Source organism: Carcharodon carcharias, chromosome 7 (genome assembly GCF_017639515.1).
Source record: "Carcharodon carcharias isolate sCarCar2 chromosome 7, sCarCar2.pri, whole genome shotgun sequence".
NCBI classification, from domain to species: Eukaryota; Metazoa; Chordata; class Chondrichthyes; order Lamniformes; family Lamnidae; genus Carcharodon; species Carcharodon carcharias.
In genome coordinates, this window is record NC_054473.1 from 154,351,522 (window position 1) to 154,366,483 (window position 14,962).

The following is a 14,962-nucleotide window of genomic DNA, read 5'->3' on the forward strand; positions in this document are numbered from 1 at the left end:
ATGTCCAGGGGTGGCAGGTTCGATTTTGACGATGGAGGGTCGTATTGTGGAGGTTGGGAAGATGGCAAGGCTCATGGACATGGCATCTGCACCGGCCCAAAGGGCCAAGGAGAGTACGCGGGCTCTTGGAGCCATGGCTTCGAGGTGGTGGGAGTGTACACCTGGCCAAGTGGTAATACTTACCAGGGGACATGGGCACAAGGAAAGAGGCACGGCATCGGAGTGGAGAGCAAGGGAAAGTGGGTCTACAAAGGCGAATGGTGCCATGGTTTCAAAGGACGATATGGGGTTCGGGAAAGCACTGGCAGTGGAGCCAAGTACGAGGGAACCTGGAACAATGGACTACAAGATGGATACGGAACAGAGACCTACAGAGATGGAGGTAGGAGAAGAAAACTTAACTGGTGTCTCAAAAAACCGATCTTTTGCGAAATATAAGGTTGTAGGAGACAAAAATGGTAATAGTAATAAAGCTGCACTAAAACGTTTTTTGGGCATGCCAAAAAGTTGATAATTGGAGGCGTTTGTCTTAAGAGGATCCCGGGACCAATGCCGTATATAATCTATACATTTGTGATTAATTCTGAACCCCCTTCCATTCGAAACCCTAAATTCCAATATGAGGACGTGTGAGGTTCCTAAATCGGCGAATATAAATCGCTTGTGAAACTGGAGAACTCAATTTCAGGTCCAATTCAAGACGAAAGCCACAATGTTAGGTACCTCGAAATAATGGAGACCGAATCGGTGCAAGATCAAGAGACGAAAACTAAAAACGAAGATCAAAATTAATTTCCACTACAGTTAGAAAAAAGTGCAGCCGAGGCAGGACAGATCCACAGTTTGTTCAGCCGTCACCCATTTCTAAAGGTTAAAAAAACTTGGCAAAAACCAAAGGGAATTGTAATAAGGATGATGCTTAATAGGCAGTCGCACAAATAAATAAGATGAAAAAATGTTTTCTTGTCAAGTGAACATAGGGTGCAATGCAAGAAATTGATCACCCACAAAAGACTATTACACTAACATTATTCATCTGCAATCCCAGATGTGAATGAATGCTTGGTTTTCCCCAGAATCAGAAAACCAACATAAGTGAAAACATCATTTTGAAAGAGCACAAAGCAACCACTAAATCGGGCAAGCAAAGAAAACCATAAGGGGTAATCATGAATATTGCAACTGGACTCCAGACAGGAAAGAGGAGACAGGCTGAGGTAAACGCCAAGGTATTGTGATAGGCTAGTGATGACTAGGCAAAGATTTCAAGTTAAGACGCGGGTCTGCTGAGTTTGCAGAAAAGTGTAATTATTGCATCTAAGGTTTCGATTTATTCACTTAAACTCCGATTATGTTGCCGTTGGCAATCGTACAATACATTTTCCGCATCGTGCATTGTGGAATAAAATGCGTTTTCCAAACATTCCTCGTGCTGTTGTGATTGTGGAGCTTGTAACCGAAGGAGTAGTGAAGCAATTGGTTGCATGTGCTTCAACTCTGTATGGAATAAGGTAGCACAAGGACTTCAGCCCCATGGCGATGGTCATGGTAATGTTACGGTGTCACCAAATATCTGTGTACAACACACAGGAGATTGGAAATGACCAGGCTAAAAAAGGACAAGAACACGTTAAGGGAACTGAGAAAAAAGTATTGATTAATACAACACGGAATTACAGAGATAGTGGCACAGATTTAAAGGGTCATTGAGCAGGACCAAAAAATTTGTGAGGATGCTGAAAGTAACATTTCCCTTTGATGAGTAGATGATAAATTATCAATGCATAAGCAATCATAAACAAGGCTTTATTAGATTATCCGATTACAGAACCCTATGGTTTTAAATTACAAAAAGCAGGATGGGAGCGGAAGTCGGTTCGATGAAAACAAAATCGAACGTAACCAGAAGGATGTCAGAGAATTCATAATTTATCTGATTCCTGCAGCAGACATTGCACAGGGAAAACAATGTCATCTTAAACTGAATTGCGGAGAGCCCGCACCAAAATGATCACAATACTTGCTTTCAAATACATGTGGAAATTGACAATTAATTATTTTTAGTCTTCAGTGCACCGAGCCTGCAGTAAAATATGTCAACTTGAATTAATGTTCAGCTGCTTTCCGTCATTTCTGGAATCATTCGTCCCCTACCACACTATAGGTTTTATGTTGCAGGAAGCGGAGGACAAACGACTTTAACACTTTTGGACCAACCTCTTGAACCAAGCTTTTGACCATCTGCCCTAAAGTCGCTTTATATCTCTCAGTGTCAAATTTTGCTTCCTGTGAAGCGCCTTGGGACGTTTCATCACGGTAAACGGACCATATAAATACAAGTTGTTGTTTTATAGTGTGATTACTGGTCCTTTTCGAGATGAGGATAGGAGGAATAAGTATTTATGTATTAATATGTAAACACATGTCCTTTGTCCCACATACTATGAGCTATTTTCTGATCTGGAGGCAGAAATTTATAAGAACTCATCAGTCTACAAACCTTTCTTATCAACAACAATTAATCAGTAATTGACCTTAGGATTTACAGCAATTCAACTGTGTAGCTTAAAAGAACAGGTAATTAAACGTAACTAAATCCCAGCAGCACAGTAATGTATATCACATGGTATAACACCCTTTTCATTATAAAACAGGATACTGACTTATTATGAGAAGCACTCTGGGAGATCTACTAGTCACCATTGTAAAATATTGGAGAAAATAAACCATGTTTCCAAACATTGTAGGATTATCATAGAATGGTTACAGCCCTGAAGGAGGCTATTCAGCCTGTCGAATCTGTATGGGAAAATTAATTTGTTGATGTTGCTATTGGTTTTGCGAATTGGACACATAAAAACCATATCGATGTAAATTTCACACAAAATGCTGCAATCATCAATGTCATTATCACAGTAAATATGGATCAGAAAATATCTTCCATGAAACTGAAAAACTTCAAAGTACCCTGTGAATATCTTGCCTTGAAGTTGTTTCCAAAAACCTGCTATTATGTGATTAATAAATTTTCAAACATGTACTCTTTTCAACAATGATTTTGGAATATATTTTTTTCAAAATGGTTTCAACTGGAGGATAAAACCTTTATGGCTAAAGTGTTAGGATCTGAGTATAGAAACCAAAATATAACACAACAAACAAGCAAAAACTATGCAAATGTGGTCAACTTTAACAGTAATGTCTTATACCTGGAGTAAAAATGAAAATGGAACACAATAAAATTAGGCTGACTGACAGTATCCATCCATTGCTTAAGTTATGGCTAAGGTACAGATTCTCAAAATCATACCACTTGGGCACATTTGTAACTACCACAAAACTTTTTCCCCCTAAGTTAATAGCCTCACACTAAGATATGCACCAGTCACTGTTCTAAAATTAATCCATTACAAAAAAAAATCCTTTCAGAATAATTTTGTCGTTCTGCTCAGTGTTGAAAACAATTATTTAAGTTCAAGTTTAAGCAGATGATGATGTTGGCTGAATTGTCATAGAGGTGCTTGAGAGCCCAGCTTGAAGATATAGGGATCAATTTTTCACTGCCTTTGCCTCATGTTAATGAGGCAAAATTACCTCAAGATAGGATCTGTTCCAGGATTTTGGCCCAGCGATAGTGAAAGATTGGCGATATATTTCCAAGTCAGGGTGGTGTATAGCTTGGAGGGGAACTTGCAGGTGATGGCATTCCCATCTATCTGCTGCCCTTGTTCTTCTAGATGGCAGTGGTCGTGGGCTTGGAAGGTGCTGTCGAAGGAGCTTTGGTGAGTTGCTGCTGTGCTACTTGTAGATGGTGCACTGCTGCCACTGTGCGTCAGTTGTGGAGGGATGAATATTTAAGGGGGTAGGCGGGGTGCCAATCAAGTGGGCTGCTTTGTGCTGGGTGGTGTCAAGCTTTTTGAGTGTTGTTGGGGCTGCATTCAACCAGGCAAGTGGAGAGTATTCCATAACACTCCTGACTTGTGCCTTGTAGATGGTGGAGAGGGAGTCAGAAGGTGAGTTAGCCTCTGCAGAATTCCCAGTCTCTGACCTGCTCTTTTAGCCACAGTATTTATATAGCTTGTCCAGTTCCATTTCTGGTTAATGATAACCTCCAGGATGTTGATAGTGGGGGATTCAGCAATGGTAATGCCATTGAATGTCAAGGGGAGATAGTTAGATTCTCTCTTGATGGAGATGATCATTGCCTGACACTTGTGTGGCATGATTGTTACTTGCCAATTATCAGCCCAATCCTGAATGTTGTCTGGGTTTTGCTGCCTATCAGCATGGACAGCTTTAGTATCTGAGGAGTTGTGAATGGTGTTGAACGTTGTGCAATCATCAGTTAACATTGCCAGTTCTGACCTTATGATGGAGGGAAGTCAGTAATGAAATAGCTGAAGATGGCTATCCTGAGGAACTCCGGCAGCAATATCTCGGGACTGTGATGATTGACTCAAACAACCACAACCATCTTCCTTTGTACTAGGGATTCCAACCAATGGAGAGTTTCCCCCCTGATTCCCATTGACTACAGTTTTGCTAGGACTCCTTGATGCCATGTTCAGTCAAATGCTGCCTTGAGATCAAGGGCAGTCACTCTCACCTCACCTCTGGAGTTCAATTCTTTAGTCCATGTTTGAACCAAGGCTGTAATGAGGTAAGGAGCTGAGTGGTTTCAGGAAATGGACTTCTTTTAATATGGAAATCATGGTCCTATGATGTAAATAGGATCCTGATTGCCATTTCAGGAGAATTGGTCAGAGTTGGTATAGGCTCTAATCACTTCTATTGGTAATGGAACTAAAGTAGTCTGCCAAAGGTAAGTGTCACATTACTTTTATGGGTCCAGAAGCTGAGCAGTAATATGGGTCACTGCTGCTCCAGTCCAGTCCCCAGCCTCCACATTCACAATTTCTCCAACCCCCAACTGTTGCAGCTAGAAAAGACATGAGCTTGATGCTTGATGCGAGATGCTTGATAAATGAATAACCAATGAGTTCCATGGACAGCATTGATGGGTTATTCCATCTTTGATTGGCTGAGATAATCAGATTATTTTTGTCTGTAATAGAAATTCCACAGGTATTGGTATGCAACAAACTCAACAGATACAAGAATCACAGTTTTGCAGAATGTACATATATAATTGTACAAGATGTGAAGTTTGTTCTGGTAAAGTGGGACTGCCTGAAGACTTTTGTTCAGACTTTGCATATAGTGCAGAAATTGCTATTTAGGGAATACAAACTTCCACAATTGTATGAAGAAAGAGAAGATTACTGCTGGAGTCTAAGGAATATTTCGGCAGTTTTAATTGGAGTTATAGTTATAATTTACTGAGTCTGAAAAGTATGATTGGTTTCCGAAATAAATGTGGCAGAAATAGATCAAATAATAAAAGTCTTTGACTTAAAGTGGTTTAATTACTTTTGTAAATAAAATGTGTAATATAGTGGTTGATGCCTTATTTTGTATTGCATTTGGTAAAGCTTAAATCTAACTGTTCACAGAGAGGAATTTATAAACTATTCTCAATAGCAAAGATTGTTGTAGGAACATCTTTTGATCTTCATGTAATTTGGGTACACTCACCCCCAGGCTATCAGGAAATATATTTGCATTGATCACACCCCCATTCCACAAATTGCTAGGGATGAAATCAATAACTTGCACTCAATTCCACTGAACCTATCTTCCCCACTATATCACTAGCTATAGAAAAAAATATAAGGACCCAGAATATGTGGCTAGTGGAGATTCAAAATTCAGAGGGATAAAGGACGGCAAATATTGACACTTGGCTGTCAAAATCCCACAAATTTCAGGTCTTAAAACAGTATTGCTTCCATCCTAGAATAACAGATTTAATGGAGGAGGAGCTTCTGAATGGACACCAACCATATATGCAACAAGCAAGTTATTGCTTCAAATGCTTGTGGAAATGGTTCATTTTAAAACCGTAATTTCACATGGAGATCCCGATTCATTTTTGTTAACAGCCAATTGTCGAAAGAGGCCTTCATGTGGTTAGACTGACACCAAGTTCCCTTTTAAATTCTGCAGTTAGTGGTCCAGACAGACCAATCCCCCTAGCTTTTATAAGCAGGTTGTATGCTGGGCAGACTGACTAAAAGAAGTGCATAGTTAAAATAACAGTTGGGTGGAAATCCGTAGTAACTACTCTGAAGCAACTTGAACAGTACTGCACCATCCCTCACTCTGCCGGACATGGGAGAGATAACATGGGAAATGCAATCTATCTCTCTGGAACACAGCTTCAATATAACTTCAAAGTCTTTACTTGTCTATGATCCTCAAGGATCATGAAGTGCAACAAATGTCCAAAATCTGTTTTTGCCTTTGTGGATGAATGCAGTACTTATCTATTTAACAGGTTTCAGTTGGGAAATTATCTCCCCACCATCCCACCCACCTTTCAATGAAGCTTTCCCTGCAGTTGCAATGAAATGGGCTGCACAATGCTTCACAGTGTAAATAGATGTAATACTGCTCAGGACATTGCTAACATGGACGTATATGAGAATATCCATCCAGTAGCCATATTGTTTGAATTTCATATGAAGATGATGCATGGGAAATGTTTTCTTCAATAATGTTTTACATTTAAAGGGTCTTCTGTTTTTCATTCCTTTGTCAAAGTCCTTATTTCAACAAAATAGCAATTTATATAAGGGCCTGATTTTGTCATCGTCCTGGGCATTTACAGTGCATTTAATTCCATATTATTCTTCCTATGCATTTGTCGACTTAATTCAATTGTTACTCTGTCTTATTGCAATATTCATAAAAAGCTTGTTTTATTGCTCTTACATTTGGTGACCGTGATTATATTGTAAAAATCCAATTGGTTTATTAATGTCTTTTAGGGGAAAAAAAACCTCCTCTCCTTGTTCAGTCTGACCTATATATGATTCCCATCCCCTGTTAACTTGGTTGCTGCTTAACTACCTCTGAAATGGCCCAGCAAGCCATTTAGATGTATCAAACCACAACTCAGTAGCTCAAGAAGTAGGTCCACCTTCACCTTATCAGTACAATTAGGGATGGGTAATAAATGCCATCCTTGCCAGTTGTGCCTGCATCCTAAGAATGTAGGAAAGAGAAAAATTAACTATCCTGGATGGATTCAGTAGATGTAGTGCTATTCAAGATGATTGGATTTTGTGGCTTCTAACAACAATTTTCATGCTCAATTTATTCCTCTATGAGCAAAAATTTGTCACAAACGTTATTAGAACTCTTTCTGAAGCACAAGGCCTGCTGACATCCTCACAGCAAGACTGCTGGAGACTGATCAGAACCATGGTGAGCTCCCAATCAGCATGATGTTGTCTGAAAAGTTTTCCTTTGAAGCTCAGATATTTGCAAGCTAATTCTGTATATTTAGTCAAAACAATGTGATGCTACCGAAATGGCTAATCTCTCAATCTGGCCTTTCAAAGAAATCTAAGATGTGGAACCCACCGAACCAAGTCCTACAGGAAGGCACGGTTTAGTGGTAATAATATTTGTTTCTCAAACAAATGCCATTGAACCATCAACCTACTTGTCATTCATACCCACAGTTTTCGTCTAGCTTTAAAGAATATATTTCCCTGGCATTTGGTTGAGCAACTCATACCAGTAGAGAAAAATAGCCATTGTGTATGTTACTCTGCTACAAACACTCCTGTCAGCCAGCTATGTAATCATGGATAAACCTTCAGTTTTGACTGCTCTGCCATCATACCTTAAGGATACTGTGAAAATAAAGGTCACCATGGGAGGGAAAGAAGGGGCAAATTCAAAGATAAAACTGACTTTAATTGACCAATTTTGGTTGATAATAAACTCAAGCCAAATGCGCTGATTATGACAGATATACTTACATATGTTGTCAAAAATCAAATCCATTATGCTAAGTTTCAGTACTTTTTTATTTGCGTTCATGGGATGTGGGTGTTGCTGGCTAGGCTGGCATGTATTGCCCATCCATAATTGCCCTTGTTCAGAGGGCACTTAAGAGTGAACCACATTGCTGTAGGTCTGGAGTTCCGGTACAGGTACAACACTGGCATCTACCCGGCTATGTGGAAAATTGCCCAGAAATGTCTGGTACACAAAAAGCAGAACAAATTCAACCTGGCCAATTATCACCCCATCAATATACTCTCCATCATAAGTAAAGTAATAGAAGGGGTCATCAACAGTGCCATCAAGTGGCACTTGCTTAGCAATAACCTGCTTACTGAAGCTGGGTTCCGCCAGGGCCATTTAGCTCCTGACCTCATAACAGCCTTGGTTCAAACATGGACAAAAGAGCTGAACTCCCGAGGTGAAGTGACAGTGACTGCCCTTGACATCAAGGCCACATTTGACTGAATGTGGCATCAAGGAGCGCTAGCAAAACTGGAGTCAATGGGAATCGGGGGAAAACTGTCCACTGGTTGGAGTCATACCTAGCACAAAGGGAAATGGTTGTGGTTGTTGGAGGTCAGTCACCTCAGCTCCAGGACATCACTGCAGGAGCTCATCAGGGTACTGTCCTAGGCCCAGCCATCTTTAGCTGCCTCATCAATGACCTTCTTTCCATCATAAGGTCAGAAGTGGGGATGTTTGCTGATGATTGCACAATGTTCAGCACCATTTGCGATTCCTCAGATACTGAAACAGTCCATATTCAAATGCAGCAAGATCTGGACAATATCCAGTCTTGGCTGACAAGTGGCAAGTAACATTCGTGCCACACAAGTGCCAGGCAATGACCATCTCCAGCAAGAGAAAATCTAACCATCGCTCCTTGACGTTCAATGGTATTACCATTACTGAATTCCGACTATCAACATCCTGGGGGTTACCATTGATCAGAAACTGAACTGGACTAGCCATATAAATACTGTGGCTACGAGAGCAGGTCAGAGGCTAGGAATCCTGTGACGATTAACTCATCTCCTGACTCCTCAAAGCATGTCCACCATCTACAAGGCACGAGTCAGGAGTATGGTGGAATACTTCCCACTTGCCTAGGTGAGTGCAGCTCCCATAATGCTCAAGAAGCTTGACACCATCCAGGTCAAAGCAGCCCACTTGATTGGCACTACATCCACAAACAATTACTCCCTCCATCACTCACACACAGTAGCAGCAGTGAGTACCATCTACAAGGTGCACTGCAGAAATTCACCAAGGCTCCTCATTCGGCACCTTCCAAACCCATGACCACTACAATGTAGAGGGACAAGGGCAGCAGACACATGGGAACACCACCATCTTGAATTTACCCTCCAAGGCACTCACCATCCTGATTTGGAAATATATCACCGTTCCTTTGCTGGGTCAAAATCCTGAAACTCCCTTCCTAACAGCACTGTGGGTGTACCTACACCACAAGGACAGAAGCGGTTTAAGAAGGTAGCTCACCACCATCTTTTCAAGGGCAGCTAGGGATGAGCAATAAATGCTGGCCAATCCAGCGAAGCCCACATCCCATGAATGAGTAATAGAAAAAGTCACATGCAGGCCAGGACAGCAGATTTCCTTCCCTAAAGGACATTAGTGAACCAGATGGCTTTTTATGACAATCAGCAATGGCTTTTAACTCTAGATTTTTGTTGAATTCAAATTTCACCATCTGCCATGGGATTTGAACCCAGGTCACCAGAGGATTACCCTGGATCCCTAGAATACTATTCCAGTGACAATACTACTATGCCACCATCTCCCTGGCATTGTTACATAAATCAGAGTGGTATATAGTCCTCATACTATATGCAATACTTATTGTTTGTAATAAGTACAAGAAAAGAAACATAGTGATTTTATTCAGTGATAGTATGTTTTTATAACGTAGGCAGACTAGCAAAGAATTTGTATTTATTGTCCAGGAGACTGAGGATCAATGTGTGCTAAAACAGACAGCAAAGAACAAATAGTGATATTTAAGAGTAGTATTAAAATAATATTTTTCAACTCTTTTAATCAATTAATGGAACCCTCATGACGTTGTACGTGGTAACTTGAATGATATGTTGTTTTTCTAATGACAAGATTGTTGTTATGATCCCAGCTAATGTTACTACTGGACAAGTCAGATCCTTGGGTGGAAATTGGCTTGATAGATCCTAACTTTGATTTTTTGTTTAGAAATGTGGAGAGTGACTACTGAACAGAGTCACAGGAGTCAGCTGATGAACTTTTAACAAACAAAAACATTGGGTGGAAATTTCCCAGAATTGCACTAAGTACGATAGTGGGCAGGTAAAATGGAATCCTACCTACTGACAAAAATGGCAGATTTTCACACTGTATCATCCCAAGCCCGCCTCATTATTTATTCACTTCAGCGAAACACGCCATCTCCATGGCGAGCGGGCCCTCATTTGCCTGCCCACCATCATCCCGCTGTTGCATCACGCCGGCTGCCATCTTTAAAAGGATGCCATGGAGTCTTGCCAGGATGTGCTCTATCCCGCTCTGGCCGCAGGATGGGCAGCAAAGTCACCAATCTGGCTTGGGAGGCGCTGGCAGCGGGTGGTCAGCGCAAATGCCCTGCAGAGGTGGACAGCCACCCAGTGCCGCAAAAGGATAAATGTTCTCCTCCGTTCCTCTGAAGAAATCTCCTGAAGAAACCTCTGAAGAGGAATCTGAAGGCACCCTCCCTGAAGTCTCATCACAGCACTCACCCACAACCTCCACCAGTGCAGAGACACACACCTCAGTGGGACCTAGCTTTAGAATAGCTTCGGGATCACAATCTGGTGGGCATAACGCACTTTCTGATCAACAGCAAGTGGAGGCAGGGACTTCTTAGATCCCCGGCACTCAGAGGGCTGCTGGAGGCCAGAACTTTGCTAAGTCTGAGTCCAATGATGAGCCTCTGGACTTGGTCATGTCACATTTGCTGGGGCTGCAAAGGCAAGCTAGGGAACACCAGGAAGGGATCTCCCTTCATTCCTCATTTTGCAAGGCACGATGGAGCAGTCCATCCGTCTTCAGGCTGCGGTGATAGTGCTGGCATTGCAACGCACTGAGGTCAACACTGGTAGGATGGCAGCTGCCATGGAGATCTTGGTCCAGGAGGTCACTCCTGCACTGCTGTGCGGGCTTAACTCCATCGCTGATGCCATAGTTGGCCTCCAACAGTGTGCATGTGAGAGGGGTGCTGGGCTGCTCAATCTCACTCCAGCTACCCCTTCCGCTCACAGAGTCAGCCATGGGTGCTCGGGCACCCATAGGGAGGAGGATCAGCAGGTACACACGCCCGGGCCATCCACCCACGTGACTCTGAGAGTGACCGGCCCATCCGAATCCCTTCTTCCTGTGACCTCTGCAGCTCCAACTTCACAGGCCGTGGAAAGTGCCAGTACCACACAGCAGGACCCGAAAGCTGACCAGGTACACCAAGTCTCAGCCCTCCAAAGGACACCCGCCAAAGTCAACACAGACAGGGCGTCAGTCAGCAGGCTGCCTCCACCTCTGCTGTGGATGTCCGGGGAGCACCAAATTGTAGTGGCAGGGTTAGGAAATTTAGGTAAAAGTAGTTCACAGCCTGGCCACGGGAGTTGATCACTTGTACATATTGCTCACTATTGTCAAAAAACTCCTAAGAATGTCTCCCTGCCTGTGGCTCCTTGTTCTGATGAGCAGTGTTCTTGTTACTCAGATGTGAAACAAGATAAAAGGCAGGTGTCTCAATCCAGGGCCTCTTCCCTGTGCTCTGTGCAACCTTCAGACCACAGTGATGGACCAGCTTCACACTCCCTGGAAACATTACTGATGCCTGCACCTCGGCGGTGCTGGTCATTGCTGCCAGGATGTAGTGGAAAGGTGCCACAGAGTTCTCTCATTCTCTCTGTGCACTCTCAGCACCTTTAAGGTGGGTCTGGCCCCTTTCACACCAGCATCTGTGACCAGTGATGCTGTGCTCCAGCTCTTGAAAGGCTGAGGTGCTGAAGTTGGACACAGCATCAGATGCATCTAAAGTTTCATGGCTGCTTCTCTGAGATGGCCCTGAACATGGAGTGCAAATGAGCTGCCCTCAGACAGGAGTCAGATATTCCCAGAGGCTATGTAAAGATCTATGGAGTGTCCTCACCATGTTGTCATCAACCTCCTGTGATCGAGTGACTATTAGGGCCTCCACTACATCTCCAATGACAGGAGCATTCTCAGAGGGTATTGGTGCTGCTATAAGCCAGACTGGAGTCAAATGTTCACAACTGCGCTGTGAGGAACTATGGGGACACCTCACTGCATGTTATCATCATTCTCCACAAACCTGGCAGCTATCAGGGCCTCCCGAGTGCCTTCCTCATCTAGCCAGTGAGAGAGCCTCATCCTTGTCATCATCACCATCAGGGACCTCCTCACCCTCAACCCTGCCAGCACCCTCCTAATCTGAGGAGAACTCCAGCTCCTCCATCTCCTCCTCAGCCTATTCGTCTCCCCGCTGGAGCGCCAGGCTGTAAAGGATGTAGCAGACGATGACAATGTGTGACACCCTCTGCAGATCGTATTGCAGGGCTCCGCCAAACTGGTCCAGGCACCAGAACTGCATCTTCAGCATCCCGATGATCTGCTCCACCAAGTTGCAAGCTGCTGCGTGAGCCTCATTATAGCTTCACTCTGCTGCAGTCTGAGGCCACTGCACGGGTGTTATCAGCCACGGCCACTGCCCTTGTCCCTGAGGAGCCAACCCTGCAGCCTCTGTGGACCCTGGAAGACTGCAGGGATCTGTGAGTGATGCAGGGTGTACACCTGCAGGATGTGTTTCTGGTGGTCACACACCAGCTGCACGTTCAGTGAATGGAAGTCCTTGCAGTTGATGAAGTCCACCGAGTGTAGTGACGGAGACCTGAGCGCCACATGAGTGCAGTCAATCACACACTACACCTGTGGGAATCCCGAGATCAGGGTGAATCCAATGGCCCTTGCATCCTGACTGTCCCAGTCCCGGGTAAAATGCACAAAGTTGTGTGCCATGGAGAAGATGGCATCCGTGACCTCGTGGATGCATTTGTGGGTGGCGGATTATGAAATCCCACAGAGGTTGCCTGTGGAGCCCTGAAAGGAGCCACTGGCATGAAAATTGAGTGCCACAGTCACTTTCACAGCCTCTGGCAGTGGATGCCTTCCATGTCCCCTTGGTGCCAGGTTCTGCAGTAAGTGGCAAATGTGAGCCGCCAGGTCCCTAGACATGAGCAGTCTTCAGCGACACTGGTTCTCAGTCATCTGCAGGAATGGCAGGTGGTGTATATAGACCCTGGGTGTCTCTAGGCACCGACCAGCCGCAACTTGCTGTCGCTTCTGGGCAGCGTGTGCGGGAGCTCCTGCTGCCACTTCTTCATGAGGTTGCTGCTCCTGCTTCTGCACAGCCAGGAGCTTCAGTTGCTCAGTCTTGTACAGTCCCTGTAGGCCATCAGGCACACAGCTAGGTCACCAGGATCCAGAGAGTGCTTGTCACCCCTCGGATGGTCAGAGATAAGTGCGCTGCATGGCTTCCCTGTCAACCTGCAATATGGGGGACACTGGTCCAAACTGGGATGCTGAGATTGCAAGGGGCTGTGAGCACCTCCAGCAGTGACTGCTACATGGCCAGAGTTGGCGAGAAGATTGTACAATATGCGCAATCCAACTGCTCTGCGGTCCAGTAATGTGGTGGCAGACTCGAAGTCTGTGCTGGGGTGGGGGTGGGTGGGGGGTAAGGTATGGAGCACTTGGTGGCCCTCTGCATTGCTTGCATGGGTGGGCAGGCTAGGAGCCCGATCCCAATCATATCACTGTGGCTGCGCCTGATCTGCCTCAGGTGCAGAGGCATGATCAGTTTATACAGATGTCCCTAATGCGTGGCCACTTTCCTTGCTTACCCTGCCCCCACCTCGATTGCCTGTGCACGGGATGCAGCGCCAGGGCAGCACTTGACCCCCTGCCACTCAAACTGACAACGGTTGCCTCCAAAGCTGGCCAGCACTCGCCCCTGGACACACCCCCTACCCTTAGCAGTCGCCTCTGAGGTTGGCCAGCACTCCCCCCCCACCCCATGCCCCTGTAGCCTGTAAACAACGGGCAAGCTGTGGAGTTTGCTACTGCTCACTCACCTCAGTTCCCCCAAAGTGAAGGCCGCCAAGTGCACGTCACTTGCGTGCTGTTGTGAAACACATTGTAGCTTCCCGCTGACATAGACGGATGATATGGCAGGGTTCTAAGACCCTGGCGGGTTGCCCTTTTAATTATATGCTGATGTTTTACAATTAATTCCCCGCCAACCAATAGTGGGAAACATAGCCTGCCGTTGTCGGGCTGAGTGGATGATCACAACCTGCCTCCATGCCATCATGAAGTAGGTCGCACCATATTTTCTACTCACGCCACCTTTCACACCCGCCGCCAGCGGGCTCAGATAATTCCGCCCATTATTAAACAAGAAAAGATGAACTATGTTACAATAATCCCTCACCTACAACTATACCTTTGCAGATATATACAGGTTAGTAAGGATAACACAATTAACAAAAGCTATCTTATACTTTAATGTTCCCAATAAGTACACAGTCCATGTTAAACAATAGGTGACCTGTGGTCAGACATACCACACTCTGAAATCAAGTGACAGATACCACCCCAAACAGATGCTATGGATCCCTCATCAACTCCCTCCCCCTGACACTTGTCATGCCATAAGCCAACTGGTCTTACTGAACTCTGTCTTTCACACGAGGGTTTCCAATCTCCACTCTTGAAGTACTCGCTTTGGAATCTTCTCCTAAATAATGCTTTCCCTAAGGTGCCTTCCCCAAGTGTCCACCTCAAGGGTTTTGAACTCTCCTTCCGATGTTCCACTCCCATGGATCGCCATTTGCATTCAAGCTTTCTTCCACGCACTCACTCTCAAATGCTCGGCCATGCCAACAGAACACCACTGCTTCATATGCCCATGGTAAAGAGTTACAGAACTTTGGCT

The 14,962-nt window shown here is 44.5% G+C and overlaps 1 protein-coding gene across 1 annotated transcript in view; it reads left to right on the forward strand.

The window, feature by feature from the left end:
- The window catches only part of jph3b (junctophilin 3b), a 175,165-nt gene continuing 160,203 nt past the window's right edge, over positions 1 to 14,962 (forward strand). Inside the window, exon 1 of the mRNA XM_041192104.1 lies at positions 1 to 382. Coding sequence (XP_041048038.1) covers positions 1 to 382 — 382 coding nt within the window. The remainder of the gene's footprint in view (positions 383 to 14,962) is intronic.